Raw genomic sequence first — 23,489 nt, forward strand, 5'->3', positions numbered from 1 at the left:
CATGGGAATAGATGTGAGGTCCAGGACAACTAGAAACCAGCAGCTCTAGTGGAGAACCTCCCAAAACCACTCTGCTGTTTCACATTCTCCTCAAAGACGGGGACCAGAGCTTTTCAAGTGGCTGCCCTTTCACATAATGGTCCCATCAGTCCTCTGGGCAGATTTATGTTATATTAAGTTACGATGACACAGAGAGCTAGCCAGAATACATATTTTATTAGGCAGAGAAAATACTGTTCAGAAGAAGGGAAACACCAAAAATAAATTTCTGTCTTACATTGATTCCTCTCATATGGCACAGGAAGGTCACAAATACAGCAAAGAGAAACTAAACATCGTCAATCTACGTGTGGACCAGCTCCCGATTCGATGGGAACTGAAGCAGAGCGTGATGTCCTCCTGTGAGCACGACTGAGGCAGCTCTTCAGTCGCCACACGATGGGAACACAGAGAGACGAGAGAGGCAGGCGGCGCTGTAGTGTGGAGCGAGTTCTCCTCCTCCTGCGCTTGTGACGGGCAAATCAGCAAAACATGAGGTGTCAAGAGTGAGAAGGTGTTAGATGCACGGAGGAGAGAGGTTGAACGAAGAGGAGGGTGAGCTCGGAGAGGGGCCTTGGCACAGCCGAGTGATTCGAGCACCTGACAGAGGCAGAGAGGGAAGGCAGCGGGAGTCGGCTTTTTGGCAGCTTGCTCTTACCGGAGCTCGGTGGACCGGCTGGGGGCCGATGGGGCCAATTCTTTTCTTCCCCCCCCCTACTCATGTGAAACCAGAGCAATAACAAGGTGGAAAAACCCTGCTGTTGACTCCCAACACACACACACACACACAGTACATGCATACGAAAGCACACACACACACACACACAGCCCCTTCAGACGTTCAACGTTACACAATCGCACTAGTACACAAACATGCAGACTTATACAAAGGCAGAACTTTACAAAGTCATGCAGATGGAATGTTTTGATATTCCTGTAGCTGAGTCTGACTCAAGCATGTTTGTCCGTCTGGCCTGAAGTCTATTCTCCATCAGGAGGGGTTTTTTTTAGGGGAACTAGTCTGCAGTTGAGTCTGAGTGTGTGTGCTCGTGGAAAATGTAACCACATCAGTCTCTGTGATTGGAAAAGAAAAGGGGGCGAAGTTTGAATATGAGTACGTCAAAAACTCTGATATCTATTTTAAAATTCCACATGTGAACCTGTCCCTGTTTCTGAAGGAGGAGGTAACCTGATTCACAAGACTTCAAATAACTTCAAATTACTTCTCAAAATGTTCTTTTGAAAACACTGGACGGGGCATCCTGAGTACCGCAACTTTAGAGATGAGCATTTAATGTTGACTCGTTGAGGAATAGTTTGACATTTTAGGAAATATGCGCTTATTTGCATTCATGTTGATGTTAAGGAGAGTAAACCCACTTTTATAATTAGGTAAATATAAGGTTGGGGCCTTAAACACTTAATATGTTTGTTTCTGTTTAATCCAGCACTTCTTATCCAAGGGTACTTGTACTTGTACTTAATGTTTCCCATCAAACCCAGTCAGTCTAGCTGTTTCCATCTATTTCCAGTCCTAAGCTAATTGGCTGCAGCTGCACACTCCTTCATTTCTAACTTATTATGAACTAAGCTGATTCCCCAAAATATGAAACTATTCCTTTTAACAGAATCCAAACTGAAAGATTTACAATTAACACATTTGTCGTTCTTCTTCGACAGTCAAATCACAAAATATTCCCACTGAATTCCACTTATATAATTATGATGGTTCTGTTGGTGGAGAGCATCAGTGCACCTGAGCTCAGCACTGGAGTCGGGATGAATATATAGAATAATCATAAAGAATCATGAGACGTACAGAGGTCGGATCATCATCGTCCGCTCTGGGAACTAAACTAATTTAAGAGATAATCATGTTGAATGTCTCAATTCTACAAATACGATGATGTAAACTCAAGGACAACAGCGGCGGCGGCAGCGGCGAATGCTCGTCCGTGCTCGGGCAGCGTGAGGCACTGTCATCAGATGATAAAAATAAAGAAATATGGCATCGTGCCACGTTGCTGCGACCGGTCAGGACCCAAGGAAGCGATCGCCGCTGTTGGAGTCGAACTCACAGGTTCTCATTGGTGTCGTGTTGGCACTGGCTGTCGATGGGGGGGTCGAGGAAGGGCAGCTCCTCGCCACATCCCTGCAGCTTCAGGACCCGGCTGCTCAGGTCTAAGCAGCACTGAGAGAGAAAACATCATGTTTACACTGAATTATTTCCTTTGTTAAACAACATTTCAGTAAATACATTGCAGACTGGAAATAAAATTGGACGACGTGTCTCCACCTCCTCCCACTGTCCAGACATTATGTCTTTTAAAATTAAAGCTAAGTGCAGGAGCTTCATAGGAAAATGTTTATCGTACATTACAACATCCTTAGGGCTATTTTACCAAATGAGCACTCAGGTTAATTTCTTATCCTCCACTCGACTCACTCTAATTAACATTAGCATATGCAACACTTGAATTACAGAGAGCAGTAACTTCAGATTGTCTCTTCAGGGGATTTAAATTGCATTTCTCACACGTGCAGATTGGAAATTTGTCGTCACGGGATGTCCTCAATTCAATCTTTTCTGGGTTCTACCTGCACAGCAGGCTGCAGATGGAAGGTAACACTACCCAGCCTTAGATAACCCCATACAGTACATCTATTTCTAAGAGTTTGTGCTTTTTCCTTCATCAACTGCCATTAAATCTCCATTTTTCTATTAGCATTTATTTTTCCAGGCCATGTGTATATTCTTTTCTTGAACGTACCAAAACCCACATCGTAAGGACAACATATTAGCAAAGCAAATGAGAAACTTACTTTGAGTTCCAGCAGAGTCTGAAGACCGAGGCACAGCTCGAACGCCTCGTCCTCTGAAAGCGGGGAAAAGAAGAAAGATTAGAGCAGAGGCTGAGGGAAAGAAAGATAGAAACAGAATCACTCTGGTTCCCATTCATCAACACCCTCCGTGGTAACATGCATACATTAGCCTCGAAACCAGGTTAAACCACCCACACAACTAAATTATTCCCTCTTGCACTAACAAGCCCTGATAAGCACATGTACGTGCGAGGACGTACATGTGCTTGCACGTGTTTGAGCTCTGTAGAGTCAAAGTGAGAGTTTCCGAGCTGGGTTGAGAATTAAATATGCACGAAGGAGTCGGGCGCCGGGTTTACACATTGAATTAAAGTCATTACTCACTGGTGAGGAGATTAAGGAGAAGGTCCGGACACAAAGTGCAACATAAATAATCACATTTGTGATCTTGTTTGGTCTTTGTGAGCAGAACTCGTCCTTTTAGTTGTCAGAATGAATATTCACTGAAGGACATTTAGAAAATAAACTGTAATTTTACGTTGAAGCCGAGTTCGATGAGAGCTTTAATATGATATTCTCACGAAACTATTTTAGTATAAAAAATAGAAACATGGGGGGAAAGAACTTGGATCTGGATAGACTAAGTCAAAGTGGGAGTGTTTACAGTTACACAAAGATACGAGACGTTGGTGATGATCGACAGTCGGAGCAAAGAGAATAACAAAAACACATTTAGGATGTTGTTAAGCAGTTATTGTGTTTAGTAACACAACTGAAAGACGCTTCTGGCATCAACAAAGCCGTGAGAACATACAGGAGCTGTTGTGATTGGACGTTAGATTCCAGACCTGATTTATTATTCAATCAGGCTCTGAAAAGCACTTCTCTCCCACTGCTGCTGCTGTGCTGCCTTCATGGTTCTTACTGGGCAAATCAAGTCTTATATACTGACACATCTCTAATCGTTATTCTCTATAATCGTGTTGTTTGCTTTTTTTGTCTTGACAAGAAAAATAGGAAAACTAAATCGTGTGAACCTCAAAATCAAGTAGGAATAACATTTTTAAAAAAAAACAGTGATCAGTCAGTTGAAGGAAAGTGTCCTTAAAAGGAAATCAGCAACTTTTTCTTTTACCCGAGACAAAAATAAACTCTGGTTTTTCACAGCCAGAGAAGGAAAGTGAAGCAAAGAGACTCCGATAAAACAAATTCCTGCTCATGCTTTGGACTTTTAGAGCTTACCACAGTTTATCTGTGTTTTTAGACAAGTTCCTGAATAGATTTTATATCATAAAAATCACAAAAATTTATGTGAATCAAGTGTATTCAGTTCTTCTCATGATGTCTGTTTGCAACTGGTTTGTTTTGTGGTGACAGTCGAGTGTTCGTGACTCGTGACTGGTGATCTTTTTCTGTACCAGGAGCTTTTTCCCTGGAAGATCAACCTGGTTTGACATAATCTTGTGTTTGTTTCATTTATTGCTAATTTCTGCCCGGGTGTTTTAATAGAACACGCATAGGGTTAAGTGCAGAGACAAATCTCTTTTAATTAAATCTCTGCAGAAGAAATATTCAAATACTCACGCTCTGCAGGCACTGCTAGCATTCAGTTAATATTTGTGCTTTTAAAGTGAAACGTCTCAACAACTATGTGATGGATTGCCTTGAAATTGGGTATAATTATCCAAAGGTGCCAACAGGATAAATCCCAATGACTTTGATGATCTCCTGATTTAAATTAAGCGCCACCAGCAGGTCACAGTTTTCACTTACAGAGTGAAATGTCTAGTAAATGGATTGGAACTAGATTTAGTCCACATGCTCATGGCTGCCAGACGAGACAATACTTCTGACTTCTGAAAATCGGTGTCTCATCACTCTGTCGTGATTTAATTTATCCAACACTTACTTAAGACCTAATACCTGTGAAAGCAAATGAATCATTCCTCCTAGTGTGATCTTATATTCTCACCTTTGACGTAAGCTGAACACTGGAGCGTCTGTCGGCCGAGCTGCAGCTGCAGACCCGTCACTGAGCTGCTCAACCCACAAGGGGAACCGTCCTGAATGGGAACCAACCTGAGAACACACAAAAATTCGCACAGGCACATAAAATGACATCTTCAATCGTTCTCATACTTCTGGGGACTTTTCCTTTGATTAGATTCAGTATCTCCAGAAAATGTTAAGTTCCTCCTGGCGGTCCCTTTGTCTTTTGTGCCGCTAAGAATTGATTAACCCTGATTCTGAAGACTATAATTGCAGCTTCTGCTATCCACCTGTTTCCTTTAGAGCTGATCTGAAATTAGGGGCAAGAACAAAATGTCTCATCCTTTTCATACTCTGATCTGTCGATGGAGCTTTATTAAGCCTTTAAAAGTCTCTTCTTAAAGATGAAGGTGAATTCAGGTCTTTAAGCATCTGGAAAAAAACTCAAATAAAAGTCTAAAAGCTGCGAAGATCCAGTTTCTCCTCAATCATTTTTTTATCCATATTTAATGAATTTAATCCATTTTTTAAATATTTTTCTGTTGAATTGTCTTTCCATCCCTTTGTCTTTATATATTTACTTGTTTTTATACTCTGGTCCAACGTATTAATAGATAATAGCGTCTAGCAGGTTATGTGTTGGCCATAGATGGTGTTTCTTACCCCAGCCTCTGGCAGCAGGAGGTGGAGATGTGGTTGTGTTGAATGCCGGTGTTGATGGATGCGTTGACTTCGCTCTCGCAGCACTGTGGGGAAGACAGACGGGATTTCGGTGTCATGGGGGGAGTTTTCCACTTCGGTCTGGCACCACCGTTTACTGCACAACAACACAACACTAGGGAGTCGTTAAAAACCACTGATCTCTTTTTCCTTTGGAATAAATCCACTTTGTGAAACTGCCAAACCCCCAAAAAACTGTCCAATTCAAAGCTTAATCAACTTTGCGCCAACAAAACAAAACTCCCATTGGCCGAGGATTTCCAGGCAAGCTCTTGTTTTGGCTCTCGTCTTCGAGTCAAATGTTATTTCTGTATTGATTCTGCCTTGGAGGTTTGAATCAGTCGATGCTGCAGGTGTTTGTTTGAGCAGCACCACACTTAATATTCCAGTTAAAAATAAACCAGCGAGGGTTTTCCATCGCCGATCACGGGTTGTTTTTCGGGGTTGTTTCTGCTGATGTGTCAAGTTTGTGTTGCTGGAGTCAGCAACAAGAACTTGACACCCAACAGGATTCACTCGTTACTTTAGTGCACTTTGATTTCTCACAGTTAATGATCTCGCAGGCACCACCAGAGCATGAAATATCGACCGCGTGTTTCATGCTGTACATCCACATTTAACCCGGTAGCCAAACAAACATTTCCACGCACTGGAGAGAGAAATGCATATGTGATCTGATTTATGAATAATCACTCCTGCAGTGTGCCTCATGTCTTTAAAGGGGCTATCATCAACATTTTAGTATCTTGCAGCTCATTGTTTTGGTTTTCAAACCTGCAGCTTTACTGTTGTTGGTTCAATCTCTGTGTCTGTGCAGCGTCATGTCTGTGCATGAGCTGAATGTGAAGCCAGCAGACAGTTAGCATATATTATCTTAGAGGACAGAAGCAGGGAAACAACCACCCTGTCTCTGTCTATAGTATATTATTCCAATCTAAGCCCAAAGCTCGGCGCAAGTGTTTTATATCTCAAGTACAGACATCAAACTCTAAACGGTAAAAAAGCAAATACATGTTTTTCTTATTTCTTAAATTTCTCCGGGACTCAAGTAAGATTATTACAGTTGAAATGCTAACAGGCTTTTTGTCCTAGTTTAAACTGACATGTCTCTTCTTCTTCTGCTGTGTCGGCCGGCTGCTCTGCTGCCGCCGGGCGCTTCACGTCACAAAGACGCGGCTCAGCCTCTTCAGTGGTTCATGGGAACTCGATTCTGCAGCCGTCTCTCTACTCAGCCTCCTCTAAGCTGACGTCAGGCGACATGTACACAAGCAAGAAGCATGTTTATGGGAAAATAAATATAGGAAGCATGAGGAATGTATGCAGAACATATGGCCGCTCTGCATGTGAGATAAGCAGCTCGCACAGATCCCCTACTGTTAACTGCATCTTAGACCATGCATGGTTTTTTCCACTATTGGATAATTGTACAGCTACTTTAAGGTCTTTTATTGCTAAGTACTGTCAGATAAACTTCAACCGCAGCACCAATGTTCTTACGGTTTAAATTATTTATTTGGGGATATGGAAATGTTACAGTATTTGCTTCTCAAATATATTTTATTATTTACTATCTTATATAACATAGTTGACTGGTTTATAGGTTCAAAACTGTTGGTCGGGCAAATTGAGGCATTTGAATGAAAGAGGTGACGTTTCCAGAATTTACCGATATTCTATTGACAAAACTATAAATCAAAAAATAATCATCTGACTGGTCATGAACCCTTGGTATTTGCAGAGTAAATAGATGTTAGCCCTCTATATCACACACAACGTGGTGAAAGGATGTTTTCAGGGAAGACCCCAGAAGGTTTTGGTGTGGATCTGGATCAGGGGCCATGTTTAGGGGACTGATATGTATGTGTGTGGAATTGGGTTTAGTGCATTTAACATCTTTTTAAAAATACTTCGGATTCAAATCGAGAAGTTATCACACAAACTCTTTGTGTTCAAACCAGACTTGACGTCTATTTCTTTCTCTGTCATGTCATCGCCCTAATAAATCGATATCTTGACCTGAGAGTATTTCCCCGTTTGGAACTGGAGCACCAACAGTTTCCATGAGCCTTGTTTTGATCCTCAGCCTCCGTGCAGAGCGAGCAGAGCTCTCTTTGTCCTCACAGGCACTCCAGCTTATCAGCAGGTCCACAAACCTGCCCCTTTGTCTCTGTCCCCACGGTACACAGTCTCTCTCTCTCTGTTCGTGAAGTTTAAAAATAGCAGCCGAACGAGTAACTGAGGAACACTTTGCATTTAATAAGTTGATGATAAAACCGAGCAATGTACAATGAGTAATGGGGGGGGGGGGGGAGCTGAATCTACTAGAAATTTGGACCATGTTCATTTTAAACACACTCAGTATTCATAGAGGTGGTGGAGGGATTATTAGTTGTTCAGGAAGACGTGATCATATCACACAAATCCTGGTTTTACTGCACTGGCTTGTCCCTCCTGCCCACAGATTCTGGGGAACGTCCAGATTGGTGGAGGATGTGCATCGAAGGGACCTTTGTCTAAATGAAGACTTTAATTGATGAGTTATATGACCAGAGTGCTGCAGGTTCTGTCTCGTCTCTTGTTTTCAGCACATTTCAGACGGCACAGTACCTTGCACTGAACAACCAGAGCTGTGAGGAGGCTCGACCTCTCCGTGACCTCGCCCTTCTCGGCCGTGGGCCTGGCTCCGGCCTCGCTGCTGTCGTCCTCCTCGTCCGACCGGAGGCTCCTCTCGCTCTCCTCCAGGGACTCCCTCTCCTCCGTGGAGTCGTCGGCCGTGCTCTCGCTCTTCTCCTCGGCGTCGGCGGGCCCGTCCTTGTTGTCGGCCAGCGGGGAGCGGATCCTGCCGCTGGAGTCCCGGGCCTCGCCCCTGAGCCGGGTGATGTTTCCCTCCATCAGGCGACGCTGCACGATGCTGTGAGGTTGCTACGGAGGGGAAACAATGAGAGAAATCAATGACAGATGTGAGGTTATCTCAGGGTCATGTGCAGGAGTTCAGCAATGGCGAGAGAACAGATGCCGGTCTTGTTTGTGTTTGGTAAAGGCTGATATTGCTCACAGTCATTCACTTAAGAAGCTTGTGCAGATGTTTTTGTAATTTTTCTAGAATAAATGGCAAAAATCTGATCGTTAAAAGGTCACAAATGTTAGACTTTGACCTCACAATGTAGAAAAATGAATCTCAGGGTTGAAACAAAACAATTGAGAACCACCTTGGCCAGTTCATCTGATGTCTGATTGACCAAATGACTCAAGGTCGATCAAATGAGAATCAGAGGATTGTTCCTATAATGCAAATTATATGTAATTGCAGCTGTACTCATAGTCTTGGCCTTCAACTGTTGAAGGACATGCAGCGTTGGCCTGACGTGGTGCAAAGATAAATATTTAAAGTTATAGTATCCTGACAGACTGTTACAGATAACAAGTGACACATATTATCTAAGTTTCATTTAATCAAGCAAAGAAAAAACAGATTTATGGGTCACAGTGTAAGAAAAATGTCAGCTTAACTCTTTGGGGGGTTTGAGATAATTTTCACAGTCAAAACATTATCACCACAGAGACAAGGGGAGGAATAAAAAATGCTGTTCTGATCCAATAGGAGCCAAACGACACTGATCAAATTATAAACTGAAGGGAAATATTGTCTTTTCATACAAAATGAGCCAACAGATGCATTTGTTCGGATAAATTGGGGATTTAAAGACTGGTTTTGAGTCTATAAGCAAGAAATGTGTCCCTGTTTACTGCCTCTGTTTATTGAATGAACAGTATATACACGGGATGTAGTTGATAAAGTAGGTGTCCGATGAATTAGGTCTGTTTTCTGCTCAATTAAGCAGAAGAAGCAGCTGCTGATGTGTTAGCGATGCAGTTTGTAGCTAGAAAGCTGTGACATAAGGATTCATATAGATATAAATAATAATATAAATATAAATAATCTGTATAGATAATATGTCAAAGCATAGATAGAGCCTGGAATTAGATAATCTGTGTTTCTTAAATGACTGTTACTGATTTTATCTCATAAATTGTTATACTAGTAATGATTCTCGCCCCCTCACGGTGCATGTGCACATTCTGCAGGCTGCATGTTTTACAGTCTGGCACCTTTATTTTTTCAAATTTAACACTGGGCTTTAGTGTAAATCCAGCCTACACACACACACACACACACACACACACACACACACACACACACACACACATACACACACACACACACACACACACACACACACACACACACACACACAAAACTAAATGTATTAACACTTTAGATCATCAGTTTTAGATGAGAGCTTCACTTGTGTAAGATTGCTAAGGAGCAGTTGACTTAGAACACAAAGCTTTTTAGAAACACACAGATTTTACTAAGAAAAAAAACAATATTATCTAATATTCACGATATATATCTAATGGTAGCTTGTTGTTAGCGCTGTTTCAGAACAACACATGGCCAGTGGCTGTGGGAGCTGTTCTCTCTGGACCATATAACACAGCAAATTATATTTAGGCTGCCTGTTCCTCCCTAATCACATTGCTGCTCCACCAGAGTCTGGTTCAGACAGCACAGTTTGAAAAGAGCAGGTTCACTGCGTCAATACAACACCGAGCATCTGCTTTCCTCTCAGGGTTCCATCCAACACAGACATCACCAGGATGTTGACAGATATTTAACAAACATGTATCACGAGACTCGTACATTTTGCCTTCTCAGGAAACCGTCTGTACTTCGGTGCAGCTCTGAAAGCAGCTGGCGATTCATCTCGCAGCAGTTGTGTCTTCACCAAATTAAATGTAACCCTCTCCTCTGAGGCACTGGAACCACTGACTGGATGTTTTACCGGCCAACTCTGGCATCCAAAGGGCTGTAAAGCCACTGTTTAAGTATCCTGGGGCGAATGCCAGTCTCATAAAGGGACAATCCCATCTGCCCACCTGTTGCTTTCTTAATACGATCAACAAGCTGCCTGCGCCTGCAGTCGGACACGTTTATAGAAATTGGTTTGTCCACCTACTTCACGTTGTTCCCGGCTGCAGAAAACAAACCTTGAAACGCTGCTGATGTATCTACTGTTGTTGAAAGTGATGGCTCAGACTGAAGAGCTCTTTCCTGGTGATCTGTGCCGTGTGTTTTACCGTAGATGTGTCTGCGAAACGTAAAATGTGCCATTATCTTGTGAGCCGCTTCTCACTTCTTCGAGTGTGATATTGCAGCTGAATTGAGATATTTCTGCGCGCTCTGGACCTGTGATTTGTTTTTAGATGACACATTCTGGATGATAGCTTGGTGCCAAATCAAAAAGTCAGAGTCAATGCTTTTCCAAACAAATATATAGTTGTGTGGATGTAGCTACAGACACCGGCTGATTCCAAAGGCTGACCCTCTGGTGTCAATCGAGCGAGTTCCATCCAGCCGTTGCCATCTTCTAACTGCGACCCCCATTAAGCTCAAGAGATTGAAAACAACATCCACCCCTTGCGATTCTGTTCCCTGTTCAGTTTTAGTTTTGTCCTTTCCACACTACTGCTCATTAAATGATCTTCTGCTCTATTAACCACACGACAGCGATGCTAGATTCTGCTGATGGAAATATATTCCTGGCTGGAATGAGAATGAAGACAATTTCACAGACAGGGGAAGCAAGACAAGGAGGAGGAGAAAGGAAAACATTGCGAGAGAAGAATAAATAAGACAAAAAGGCATCAGCACCCGAGAGACCTGGGATCTATAACCTCACAGTAGTTGTAATAATATGTCCTCATGCCTGGTCATGTCTTCAGTGTCTGTGGCCTTGCTCTGTGGTAACTGCCATTATGTTTTAATAGCACCTGGTATTACTCATCAATCTGTGGATCTGAAGCTCCGTCCGACACCTCCACAGGTTGTCAGGGCGCCAAGGAGCCCGGCAGGTCAACAAGCTTTTCTTTGGAAAGAATAAAGTAAAAAGAGGATTTAGGTTTCTAGATTTCTGTGGATTGTTCACAGGCCTCTCTATCTCTATCTCTGTCTTTCTTTCTCTCTCTCTCTCTCTCTCTCTCTCGCTCTTATTCTCTCTTTCGACCAGTCTTCTTTTGGCTGCGAAACAACAGCACTTCAAACCACAGTAATCACCCCCCCGTGTCACTGGGTTTCGATTGAGCCCATTTGTTCCCCCCCCCCCCCCCCGAGCTCCAGCTGTGGCAGAGTAGTGCTTAGCTGAGTTATAAACAGACTGATGATGGCCTCTTCCTCTCTCCTCTTCTCATCCCACCTTCTCTTCTCATCGTTTTTGTCCATTTCATTCCTTTATCGTGTCTCTTTAGTTCTTTAATTTTTCTTTTTCCCTGCGTTTCTTCACATTGTTTCCCTCCATTCTCTCTCATTTTGTTTATTTCCTTACCTTCATGTCTTTTCTTCTTAACCTCTCACCATATCCTTTCCTCTCCTCTCCCTCTTTCCTCTTTGCCTCATCCTTTATATCCTTTATTTCTTTCTTCAAATATTCCCTTTCTTTTCCTTGCCTTATTTTTCCTCTCCTCGCTTTCATCTTCATTTCTTCCCTTCCCTCCTTGTCCCTTTTCCTTTTTATCCTTCACTTCTTTACCAGTACATTTCCTTTATCTTCTTTTCCTCCCAGTCAAATTCAATCAGTGGTTCCACTTCAGACGATAGATACATCGCCCTCATCTGGGAAGATGTTTCTCTCCGTGTGTTCACATCATCTGACCTCTTTTCCACTTGAGCACTCCCTGGATACATTATTCATTTATTCACAGTCATTATACTTATTTAAAGAGGATGCAAATGGTGGCAAATCAAGTTGTACTATGGGATTTAGCATAAGAAAACCTGATTATAAAGTGGCATAAACCACGATGTTGAATGAAGTCCAGGGGTGAAAACGTAACCTCCTTGGCTGAGGTAATTATTTCAACAGGTTGGAGGAGAGAAGCAGGAGGAGCTCAGGGATTTGATTAATCTTTCTCCTCCGTGCTCTCATCAGCCTGTAGGGGAGCGAAATCTGACTGACAGCGATGAACACAATCATTTCAACCATTATCATCCTCGTCTGCTCCTGCCGAGCTCTGACTGCTCTGGGATCAGCTCCAGAGCGAATCGTGTTAGCCACGGCGAGCTGCTGGCAGGTAGCGTCTGTGCTTTTACATTTCAGGGGTGAACACTGTTGCACTTTGTCTCGGGGGAGTTGACGTCGGGTTGCAGAGCGGGAGGCACGAGGCAGGGAGACACCACGTGAGGTCAATTACAGTGAGATTGAGGCGATTGTGCTAATTTAAAACTCTTAGCGTCCTATTGCGACAATTTGCGTCAGACCTCAGTCAAACCTGGACCCCTCTACCTCACAAGCGTATTTTTAGATTCAGTGTGATGCCAATTTGTGTGTCTGGTGTGGCTCAGGAGGTAGAGCCTTCATTAGTTAATTGGATGAGTGTTTGGTTGTCTGACACTGAGCCGCCTGTCGAAACTCACTGCACCTTATAAAGCTCAGAGGTTGATAGACTGCTGAAGTCAATTTAGATGCCATAGCTTGTTTTGAACCAGAAGACGAATCCCATGTACCTGTGTATTTTACCTTCTTGCCTTAGAATCCTCACATTTTTTAGTTCTCTTCCATATTTCAATGATCCAGTGATAGTTGCATGTGCGCCCTGCAAACAGGATTTGCTAATAGCTCACTCCGCATCCTTTTTAATAGTCCCGCAGCAAAACCAGATCCAAAGCATCATGGGAAATTTAACTCCAACACTTACAGGATGTGGAGCCAATCCCTCACGGCAAAAATACCATTGAACTAAACGTTTTATTTAATGGGATTGCTAAGTGAGATGATCCCCACAGTGTCAGACTTTTAAAAACCCATCAGAACATGCACTCGCTGCGAGGCCGAACATGTGGAACCGCTCTGAATCAATCATCGTGCTAGACAAGTTTCTTCCCTCGTGACAGATCTTGATATCGCGACAAATCTCTCGCCTCGTTCCGGTGACAGCTTGTTAACAAGTAAGCATCAATCAAACGACCTCCTGCTGGATTGATTGCGGTGAAATCTAATGAAGACGGCAGGCGGCCGCGTCCCATGAAGAATTTATCTGTTATCTGCACAATCCAACCTCTTTTTTTCATTGTGGAAGCAGCTGAGGTGGAACTGGCATCGCTGAGGTGAAATCTGTTTGTTCAGATTTCACAGCAGTGAATATTTATCGCTCCTGATGGTTTAGATTTCTCACTACAGGTTTATGATGCTCAACAGGGGAGATCTTCATCTTTTTCTTTCGAGTGCGAGACTCAGCATTCGCTGCCTCACACAGCAGCAGGCAACCGAGCATCTAACTGAGTAGATAAGTATTTGAAATGATTGCATTAACTCGTGCGGAGCCAATGAAGCCAAACATCCTTTATGAGGAAGCGCTTCAGTGCAGCCGAAGGTGGAGCTCGTCTAACAGGCGACACTCAAAGCTGAATCATGTCCAGCTCCTTATAACTTGGATTTGTTGATGTTTACTTTGCAAATGCAGCGTTCAGGTCCACTGCAACCCTTTCCTGCTGCTAGAAATATCAACTAGAAATCCAAATGACTATTACTCCACCTTTGTGTGTGTGTGTGTTGCTTTTACTAATAATTGCAGTGCCCTGTTGTTTTAGAAAATTACATACAACCAACAAGATGTCACTCCTCCTGTATCCTGGTACTGCTCGCATGTTTACTTTTGCACATGTATTATTTAATATTTTTCTTTTGCATTTCAAATGCTTCAGTATTAATTGATTGAAAATTGCATTTCGTGTTTTGACACCAAATGCAATTTTCAGGTCACTGAAACTGTGAGTAATTTCTTCTTCCCTGTCGGATTCTCCTCCAGACAGAAATTGCTCTGAACACAGTTGGTGCAGCATCAGTGTGTAAAAATAGAACAGTAGCACAAAAATAGTCCAAATCCATGTTTTTGGTTGTTTTTTTTGCATTGAAACCTTTTTGATGAAAGCTCGTGTTGGAATAAGAAAACACGAGAGGCTGATAAACAAGCTTTTCCTCTGCTCCACCAGATATTTCCTCACTTTCAGGGATAGCTGTGTTCGGCTCTTCAGTTGTTATCTTGTCTCAGTAGCAGCAGACAACACAGCTACAGAAAAGGCAACGTGACCCTCACCTCCAAGGAGCTGGAAAGTGTTAAGAGCCGGACGTTGTTGGTTTTGTTACCTCCACCAATGAAGTTATGTATATATTAGTGCCATTTAGGATTTCTTTATCGGAGTTGTTCACCATATAGAAGAACTCCAGCCTTCACGCTTCACGGAAACATTAATGGAAATTAATTTGACTATTTTTCGTCTATGAAAATGGGTAAAATTCGAGGTTAAACTGGTCGGCTGCCTCAGAGACATTGTTCCTTTGTGTCTCTTCTGTTGTTTATTATACTGATGTGATTTCTGTGGTGACCCCTGAACACTGACCAGTCAAGACCAGTCCTCTGCAGCTCAGACAGAACTGCTGTTCGACGCCAGCACTCTTCATCCTCCTCCTCCTCCTCCTCCTCATTCTCTCTGCCTCTTTCAGTTTCTTTTTCTCCGTGCTTTTACTTCTGCGAGTCAGATTAGAGGTTAATTGCCGTGTGGACTAATTACCAGACTGCTACAGACTCATGTCCCTCACTCAGCCGGTCACGTGAGCCCTGTAATGCCCTGTTTCTCGTTCTGAGGGGACGTCCCCGGTGGCCGACTTCCTGTCGCACCCACCAGGAAGCTATGGCAGCTTCACATCTGCTTCCTGCCTTTCAGTCATCTGCCACTTTACTCCCCTTTAACATCTCTGCCCATCTTTTCACTGCAGGTCCTAAAACCCTCCATGAAATACAATTTGCAGATAAAAAACCTCCACTCGCTCATTTCATTTCATCACGGGAGATAAAACAACAGATGCCGTCTCCAGCGGCGCAGAGAGGATATTTAATGATTTGATCCGACTGTAATGAGCTAATTAAATATTTATCAGAAGGTTTTTAGATTTCCACTGTGTCCCCTAATGTTTACATGCCATTACTTTAGTGCTGAAAACAAACTGATTAATAGGATTTTGTAAAATCAATTTGCGGATCAGTTGTGTTTATTTATTTTATCCGATATCTAATCTTTGCAGTTGCACCTTGTTCAAGTCTTAACTAAATGCTTTGATTATGTAACAGTTGCTCGTTGATGAGTTGTTCAATTAGACTTTAAACTTTCATTTCAAGTGGGAAGTTGGAAGAGATTTTTCTTTTTCTTGCTCATTTTTGGAATTTGCGATTGTAACTATTGTAATAGATTCACTTGCTGAATACAGAAGGAATTGAATTTCCAAGCAAGTTAAGCAGCATTGGTGTCTGATCAATTCTGGACTGGAGAAATTCGTAAATGTCAAATGATTCCATTAAAAAAATTGTAATGTGGGTATTTTGGAAATCTGGGCTTTAAGTTTTGAGAGTATTAATTCCATGAATCATCCAAACAACTTTCAAAACTACTCAATATTAAATCACTTCAGTAAATTGATTAATCAACATCAATTTTGCACTTCAGCTCTGAAATCAAACACCTCAACGTACGTCACTAACACGTCTCCCCCTCTCTTGCCTCCAGTCTCAGTACCATTCCGTCTTCTCCCCTCTCCTCTTGTTGGGGTTGTTGCCTGTTTTTCGTGGGGTATTTTTAGCCTCCTGTCTTCCCACACAGCAGCGAGGCAGCAGCTGAGCCGCCCCTCCACAGCTCCAGATGACACTAACCTCTCTCTAATGATAAAGCCGGCATCTCAACCCGATTTAACGCGGCTCGTTTCGGGGGGGAAGAGGCGAAGCCGCCGAGAGGCCGACGACGAGCAGCGAGTTGCATTGTTGTGTTTGCTCTTGTCTTTGAAGTGCTGCTCGGCCTCCTGGGGGGGGATAAACAGCCGAGTTGGACGAGTGAATCGGGATTCACGAGAATGTGGAAACCTCAGGATTAGACACACTGTGCACCATCTGCTCGTGTAGATTCATGACTTGTTGAAAGGGAAAAGGAGATCAGCAAGTCCACAGAATCCAGGTCTGAGGAAAGGAACGTTTCTCCACACTGTTAGATCTCTCTCTTAGAAATGTCTCTTAAACGGCTGACGGGGGAAATTGGACAAAATGTTCAGCAACCCACTGATTGAAGTTGTATTTAATGCACAGAGAAAATGCGCCGCACACTTGTAATGCTCCTCCTATGCCACAGTTTCTGCCTTCAAGCCCAGTTCTGTAGCTTTTGATCATCCTCGCAAGTACCTGGAGACTCCAGTCTCTTGATTAGACAGGCCGTCACTCACACACACACACACACACACACACACACACACACACACACACACACACACACACACACACACTCACACACACACAGGTTTCTGATTCACTCATCTGGAGTGGAGGGACATGAGCAAATGGACAGCTGAGCTGCAGGGAGAAGAAGAAAGAGGCTTCACAGCAGCAGACGAGGTGTGGGCAGTGGAACCGGTCCAATATGAGATTTCTGAGGGCACACAGTATGTCTATGTCTGTGTTTGATTAACAACATTTCTCAGTTTTTTTGTTTGCACAGCCATTCCGAAAATGTCTACAGAGAAATCCATAAGAATTATATGATATGTCATTTAAAAAAAGGTTCTCTTGCGGTGCTTGATAATATTCTATGACCTGAAGAGCAACGTTTACCAGAGGAAGTTGAAACAAATGTTGTGAGTATGTGACTTTCCATTGTGACCGAGTATAGAGCTCATAACTCTGCCAAATATTACGTAACACCAAGTTGCACACACTCATAGATGTTAGTCCCCTGAGTTTGCCTTATTCTTTTAAATCAAAATCCATCAATTATTGAAAAACGTCCACATCTCACAATGTTAAAGACAAATCCAGGGTCTAACCCCTGATCTGGATCAGCACCAGCATTCAATGGGTTCTTTCCCGACTGCATCCTTCCACCACGTTTCATGGAAATCAGTTCAGTTGTCAATTTGAGAGCTTCACCACAGAAATCATGGTATTGCACAAACTGAGCCTTGCAGCTGAAGAGACGTGTTTCTCTCCCTCGGTTGTGTGAGTGTTTACAGTAGAAAACAGTAGAAAACAGTGAGGTTACACAGCGGTTACACAATAACTCGCTCTGCGCTGAAGCTCAAGTGTTAATGTAACCGGCCTCAGATGTTTCCACACAAACACACACAGATGCCGTCTCCTCCCCTATATCCTCTCCTGCTCGCTCGCTTTACATCCTCGCCCCACGTATCCTCTCCCTGCTCTGCGCTGTGTTATATAAAACAGCAGCACTCCACCGTGCATCCTCCCTGACCCCATCTCCCGCCGTCTCTCTCCTTCCCCTCCACCGCTCTAACTCAGGAGCAGTGCTTTTTGCCCTTTTCATGCTCACTGCCTCCTTCACTCTGCAGAACAACATGGCCGAAGTGATGCTGCTGCTGCTGCTGCTGCTGCTGCTGCTGCTGCTGCTGCTGATGATGATGATGATGATGATGATGATGATGATGATGATGATGATGATGATGATGATGATGATGATGATGATGATGATGATGATGATGATGATGATGATGATGATGATGATGATGATGATGATGATGATGATGATGATTGTGAGAGTGATGACCTCAGGCTTAAGAGCACCAAAACAAATTCACTCTTACATAATCCAATTCAGAATTGCACAGTGGACAGGACAGGTTTTTAAAAGAGGAGGGAGACGAGACTGCAGGTGGATGTGTGTGTGTGTGTGTGTGTGTGTGTGTGTGTGTGTGTGTGTGTGTGTGTGTGTGTGTGTGTGTGTGTGTGTGTGTGTGTGTGTGTGTGTGTGTGTGTGTTTGTGTGTGTGTGTGTGTGTGTGTGTGTGTGTGTGTGTGTGTGTGCGTGCGTGCGTGCGTGCGTGCGTGTGTGTGTGTGTGAGCTGACTTTTCCTTTGACTGAACAATAATTTGAATCTCGGCTCCATCCGACAACAAATCATTCAAATATTCCAGAAAGGCTTAATAAAAATGATAATTTACTTTAAAAAACTCGATGTCTGACATTTAAGATTTGACCTTTGTTTAGGAGAAAGCCAAAAAAAGCTTCTGGTGATGTTATTAAAGTTAAAACCAGCGGGAGAATAACAAGACTGATTTGTAGTCAGACAGACAAACAGCAGTCTGGATCTCTCTCTCTTTTCCTTCCGTCCGTCCACATCCCTTCATTCTGAATGATGGTGTCTCTCTGCAGAGAAGTGACACAGGCATGAAGCTGTTTCCTCTCTCAAGTCTCTGAAGCGCTTATGACACCGAAGGTCCCTTTGTTGCAGATGCCATGCAAATCGCATCGTGCTCCCTGTGGCCACGTTGAGTCACAAGCTGAATGTAAAGCACCCAGAATCTAAAATAAAAATTTGGGGGGGAAATCTTATCGTGAATTAATTTGCTTTGTTGTGTTTAGATGTTTGGTAACATTTGACTAATCTCTGCCGCCGGTAAGAGTCACAGAGATAACACAAGCTTAAAGCAGCTTTGATTTCAGAACTCTGAGCTTTGAGCTAAATGCTAATGTCAGTATGTTCAGAACGGCAGCGCTAACATTTTAATGTCCACCAGGTATCTTGGCTCTAATCTCAGTTTAGTTCAGAGCCCTCAAAATCCCGGAGGAGCCATCTTGCATCTAACTATTTCTGTAACAGAATGAATCTACAGATGAGGATAAGGCTGCGAATTACAGGTATTTACTTCAACAAATAACTTGTTGATCATGTTTTGATTGTCGGATTTTTCGAATCTAAAAAGTTCAGATGCCCAAACCCAAGTTTATGTCTTCACAGTGTTTGATTTGTCCCAACAGTCAAAAGCATAAAGATATTTAATTGTTAACATGCTGATGTTTAGCAGAATCTAAATGAATCTTTAATAAAGTAATTTGCAGGTATTTAAGCACATATTGGATGAGGGAAATATTCTAGCTTCGATTTTTTGAGACCAATTCCCAATATTTGGGATTTGAAAAATTCCAATACCTTTATAAATTATTCTTAGGATGTCGTTATCAAACCATAACTATGAATAAAAGTCAGTAAAATAAAGGTTTCCATATCGAAACATAAACAGCAATAACAGAAATTCTTATATCGGCTTATTTTATGAGCCAATCAATAAACAGGTCTGGGTCTGATCATTAATTCTGAGGATGACATGAATGTCTATTAAATATTTTGCTGTAATCCATGAGTAGCTGTTGAGATATTCCAGTCTACAGATGTTAAATAGAAACCTTCCCAGTAGCGAGAGATTTTTATACCTTGAATAGCATCTTATTATTGGCACACTGGCATTTCTAAATTATGTGTTAGTGCAGGAACGCACGGTGCATTCAGGAGCGAAGACAGACGACAACATCTATCATTAGATTAAGAGAAATGTAAGAAGACGAGTAAGGAGGCGGGGATGGAATGTTTTTCTGACTGCAAATGTTGGTATTAAATGTTGGCAGACGTAAATGCATCACAGAGGACTGCGAGTGCTGCTTCCCCGTGCCAGGGGGGGGGGGGGTCTGGGAAGCTGCCATCAAAGCAGAAGTGTGTCAGAGGAGAGGCAGAAAGTGTTGGGATCATTACAGGGAGTTCCTCCTCATTGTGTGTGTGTGTGTGTGTGATGGCGTGGGTTCAGGAGGAAGAGGGAAGTGAGGAGCTAGTTCAGAGAGATCCTGCAGCTCGGAGGCGTCACCACCTCTGATGCACAGCTCTGCATCTTTCATGAGCCTTTCAGTGACTAATTCTCTTTTTTATTTATACGGTATATTCCCAGTGGGGTGATGCAGTAGTGCTTAAAGCAAATGGAGGTTAAAATCGTGCTTTAGGAGGAAAGCTGCTCCTTATGCACCGAGTTTCTGCAGCGTGAGCATATGCTGTTTCTTTCTATTCTATATTGTGAACTGGGTATTTTTGGATTTCTGTTTTTTTGACAAATAAAACAAGATGCAGAGACGTCACTGGTTAGAGTGGGAGGAACTGGATGGAGGGGTTTACCTCCGCGAAGCAGGTTATGTGTGTTTGTGAACAGGATATGCAAACACTGATGCACTGATTTCCATGAAGCTTTGTGAACGGGTTGTGAAATTACATCAAGAAGAAGCATTGGAATTTTTGCAGCAGATCCAGATTTTTTCAACAGTTTCTTTTAAAAAAATAATAATATTTGCAAATATTACACACACGTCTGTTGACTACGAATTATGTGAAATAGTCGAAGCCACGTTGGAGCCACTTCCTCATGTGATGTCACACGAGGTTAGAGAGAACTGATCGAACCTCTGCAGCCTGTTGCTCATCTCTGCTACAGGCTCCAGGCCACATTAGGGAACATTGGCTCAACACAACGGAAATTCCCTCCAAACAGGTCAGCAGATAGAGTTGCATTGTGGGTAATGTAGACATCAGGTTTTAACCAAAAAGAAAGAAAGGGTGGAATTAAAAAGACAAATATCTCTCTCGTCCACCCTGAGTCAAACAAATGTAGCAGTGAATCGATGGAACACTCTTCACATATCACTGAACCACTGTGAACTGTTTCTCTCAAGGGTTTGAAACCTTCTCACTTGAACTCAACCTTCACCACATGACCACGCACACAACAGCTTCTCCAAACAAGTCAATCACGACCCGAGCACCTCATTCAGTAACTCCCCCGACGTGCACTCACCAGGTCTTTGGTCGTGCCCAGTCTCTTCAGCCCGTCCAGGGGCAGGAGGTCAGCCGAGTCCTTGTGGGAGAACTGGGTGGCCTGCTTCAGACGCCTCTGCTGGTGCAGGATGGCTTTATCCCGGATGGCGAGCTCACCTTTCTTCGCCTCGCTCATGGTCTCAGACTACGGAGCACAGCAGTGTGTGGTGGTGCTGTGCACAGAAGCACGGAGACTGTATACCCTCAGCAGCAGCAGCAGCAGCAGCAGAGGGATCTCTCTGCAGACAGCTGGAGACACAGAGGATTTCTGTTTGCAGATCAGGAGGAAAAATCACAAAATGCAGCTTTTTTTTAGCTTTGCTGTTCAGATCCTTTTCATCAGGTCCTTCCCCAAAAGCATCACCCTGCAAATGTTGCCTGTTCCACCCTGTTCTGTCCTCTCTGGAATCCTGCTGTCCTGCCCTCTGGGCTTCCTCTGCTCTCTCTCTCTCTCTCTCTCTCTCTCTCTCTCTCTCTCTCTCTCTCTCTCTCTCTCTCTCTCTCTCTCTCTCTCTCTCTCTCTCTCTCTCTCTTTACTTGTAGTCCTTTGCATGTATCTGTCTGTGCAGCTTTGGGACCTACTGTCCTCTCCTGGATGCTCCTCTCACGTAGACATGCATCCTCAACGTCAAGATCTGTTCTGTCTCCCACTGAGGCTGAGTGAGGCTGTGGGGTAGGTGTGACAGAGTGGTCCCCCCCCCCCCTCCCCTCAGTGCTGTCTGTCCTTGGATCTCTCTCTCTCTCTCTCTCTCTCTCTCTCTCTCTCTCTCTCTCTCTCTCTCTCTACCCTCCTCCCTGTGATACAGAGACGCATGCTCCCCTCCGAATACAGACCACATTTTCTCAAATCAACAAATCAATCATCTTTCATATTTCAAACCTCAACACTACATAGAAAACACTTATCTGTTGACATAACATCCCGTCCTCTGCATTATACTTAATTTCCCTTTGGGGATGAATAAAGTAATCTATCTATCTATCTTATTCAGTCTTTAAAGCGATGCTGCATCACACACACTCATCATGTGTGTCTGATATATTGGTCCCTTGAGCAGAGATTGGCCTGTGGAGGTGTGGGAGAGATCACCGTGGTCTGACCCCACATAGACGATCGATCTGCACCACTGATGGCATCCATTGATTTCCTCTGCCTCCTCCTTTAGAGCAGCGGCTGTGAATTAAAAAACAATCATTTCTTAGATTTATCCATCCACTCTTAAAGGAGTAGCTGCAAATGATAATTAAATATCTGTGCTCCACATCCCTGATTATGATGACGACACATATTTGCACCTGTCATGATTCCAGATGTGGAAGGTTTCATGTGGAACTTTGATTTGTCCTAGAATGTAACGAGTAAGAGACGGTTTCAGGAGAGAAGGCTGAAAAATGAAGAGTGTTTCTATAATAAGATTTTTTTTATTTGAATTTATTTAGGAGTCCTTCTGAAGGTGAAGTGGAAAATACAATAATAATCCTGCTGGGAAATGTAAAGGATTAAAAAGCGTGTACTGCCCCCTGCTGGTTGACGCTCCAGCACATCAGTGTTCAGAAGTGAAAGATGCTGTTTGTTTTATTCTGATATTTTATAACCACAGAGGGAATATCAAATATGACAGCGTCTCTGTCGCATGAAAAGAGATTCAGTAACCGTCAAATAATGTTTTTAATAGGCCTTTGTGTCACATGTCTGCGTAAATATTAAAACACATGTTTGATGATTTCTGCAAGAGGGTATTTGTTGGAGAAGACAAAAAAAATTCTGGGGAATCCATTGTATCGTTGAAGTAATTTGTTTTTTATCAGATGTCAAATATTCACCAGTTCCAGCTTTTTAATTATGAAAATATTCATCAATATACATTATTTTCAGTTGTAAAATGTTTGTGACTGTAAATAAGATTAAACATCTTACGAAGATATTATGTCCATTAATATATTCTATATATAATTCAAAATATATATGTTTATTTGGTCCATAAGTCTTGAAATCACAACTGTGCTCAGCTTAACTCCTCGCCCTAAACTGGTGTAATTTGTCCACCCTCCTACAGGGGTCGACATTCTGTGGAGAGGCAGCAGGCACCCCCCACCCCCCAGGCTCTGAGGAACACAGATCCAGATTGTTTGGGTTTTCTTTGCCAAGTTTCCCTGAGAAGTGGATCAGGAGGATTTA

General features: G+C 43.0%; 1 protein-coding gene across 1 annotated transcript; it reads right to left on the reverse strand.

Annotated features, from left to right (window-relative positions):
- Positions 1 to 226: 226 nt before the first annotated feature.
- nrip2 (nuclear receptor interacting protein 2) lies at positions 227 to 21,531 on the reverse strand. Its single transcript, XM_061077163.1, has 6 exons — positions 21,291 to 21,531; positions 8,179 to 8,493; positions 5,515 to 5,597; positions 4,835 to 4,941; positions 2,863 to 2,915; positions 227 to 2,230 (listed from the first exon to the last, which is right to left on the reverse strand). Exons 1-6 carry the CDS (start codon positions 21,444 to 21,446, stop codon positions 2,114 to 2,116), a joined length of 831 nt encoding a protein of 276 aa, XP_060933146.1. The 5' UTR covers positions 21,447 to 21,531; the 3' UTR covers positions 227 to 2,113.
- Positions 21,532 to 23,489: the final 1,958 nt, after the last annotated feature.

Source organism: Limanda limanda, chromosome 1, assembly GCF_963576545.1.
Source record: "Limanda limanda chromosome 1, fLimLim1.1, whole genome shotgun sequence".
NCBI lineage: Eukaryota > Metazoa > Chordata > Actinopteri > Pleuronectiformes > Pleuronectidae > Limanda > Limanda limanda.

Coding starts and splice junctions, on each gene's coding strand:
- nrip2 (XM_061077163.1), bottom strand. CDS start 21,446: ATGAGCGAGGCGAAGAAAGGTGAGCTCGCCATCCGGGATAAAGCCATC. Junction 8,494..21,290: donor TGGGCACGACCAAAGACCTG/GTGAGTGCACGT, acceptor TCCCCTCCGTAG/CAACCTCACAGCATCGTGCA. Junction 5,598..8,178: donor CTCTGGTTGTTCAGTGCAAG/GTACTGTGCCGT, acceptor TCTTCCCCACAG/TGCTGCGAGAGCGAAGTCAA.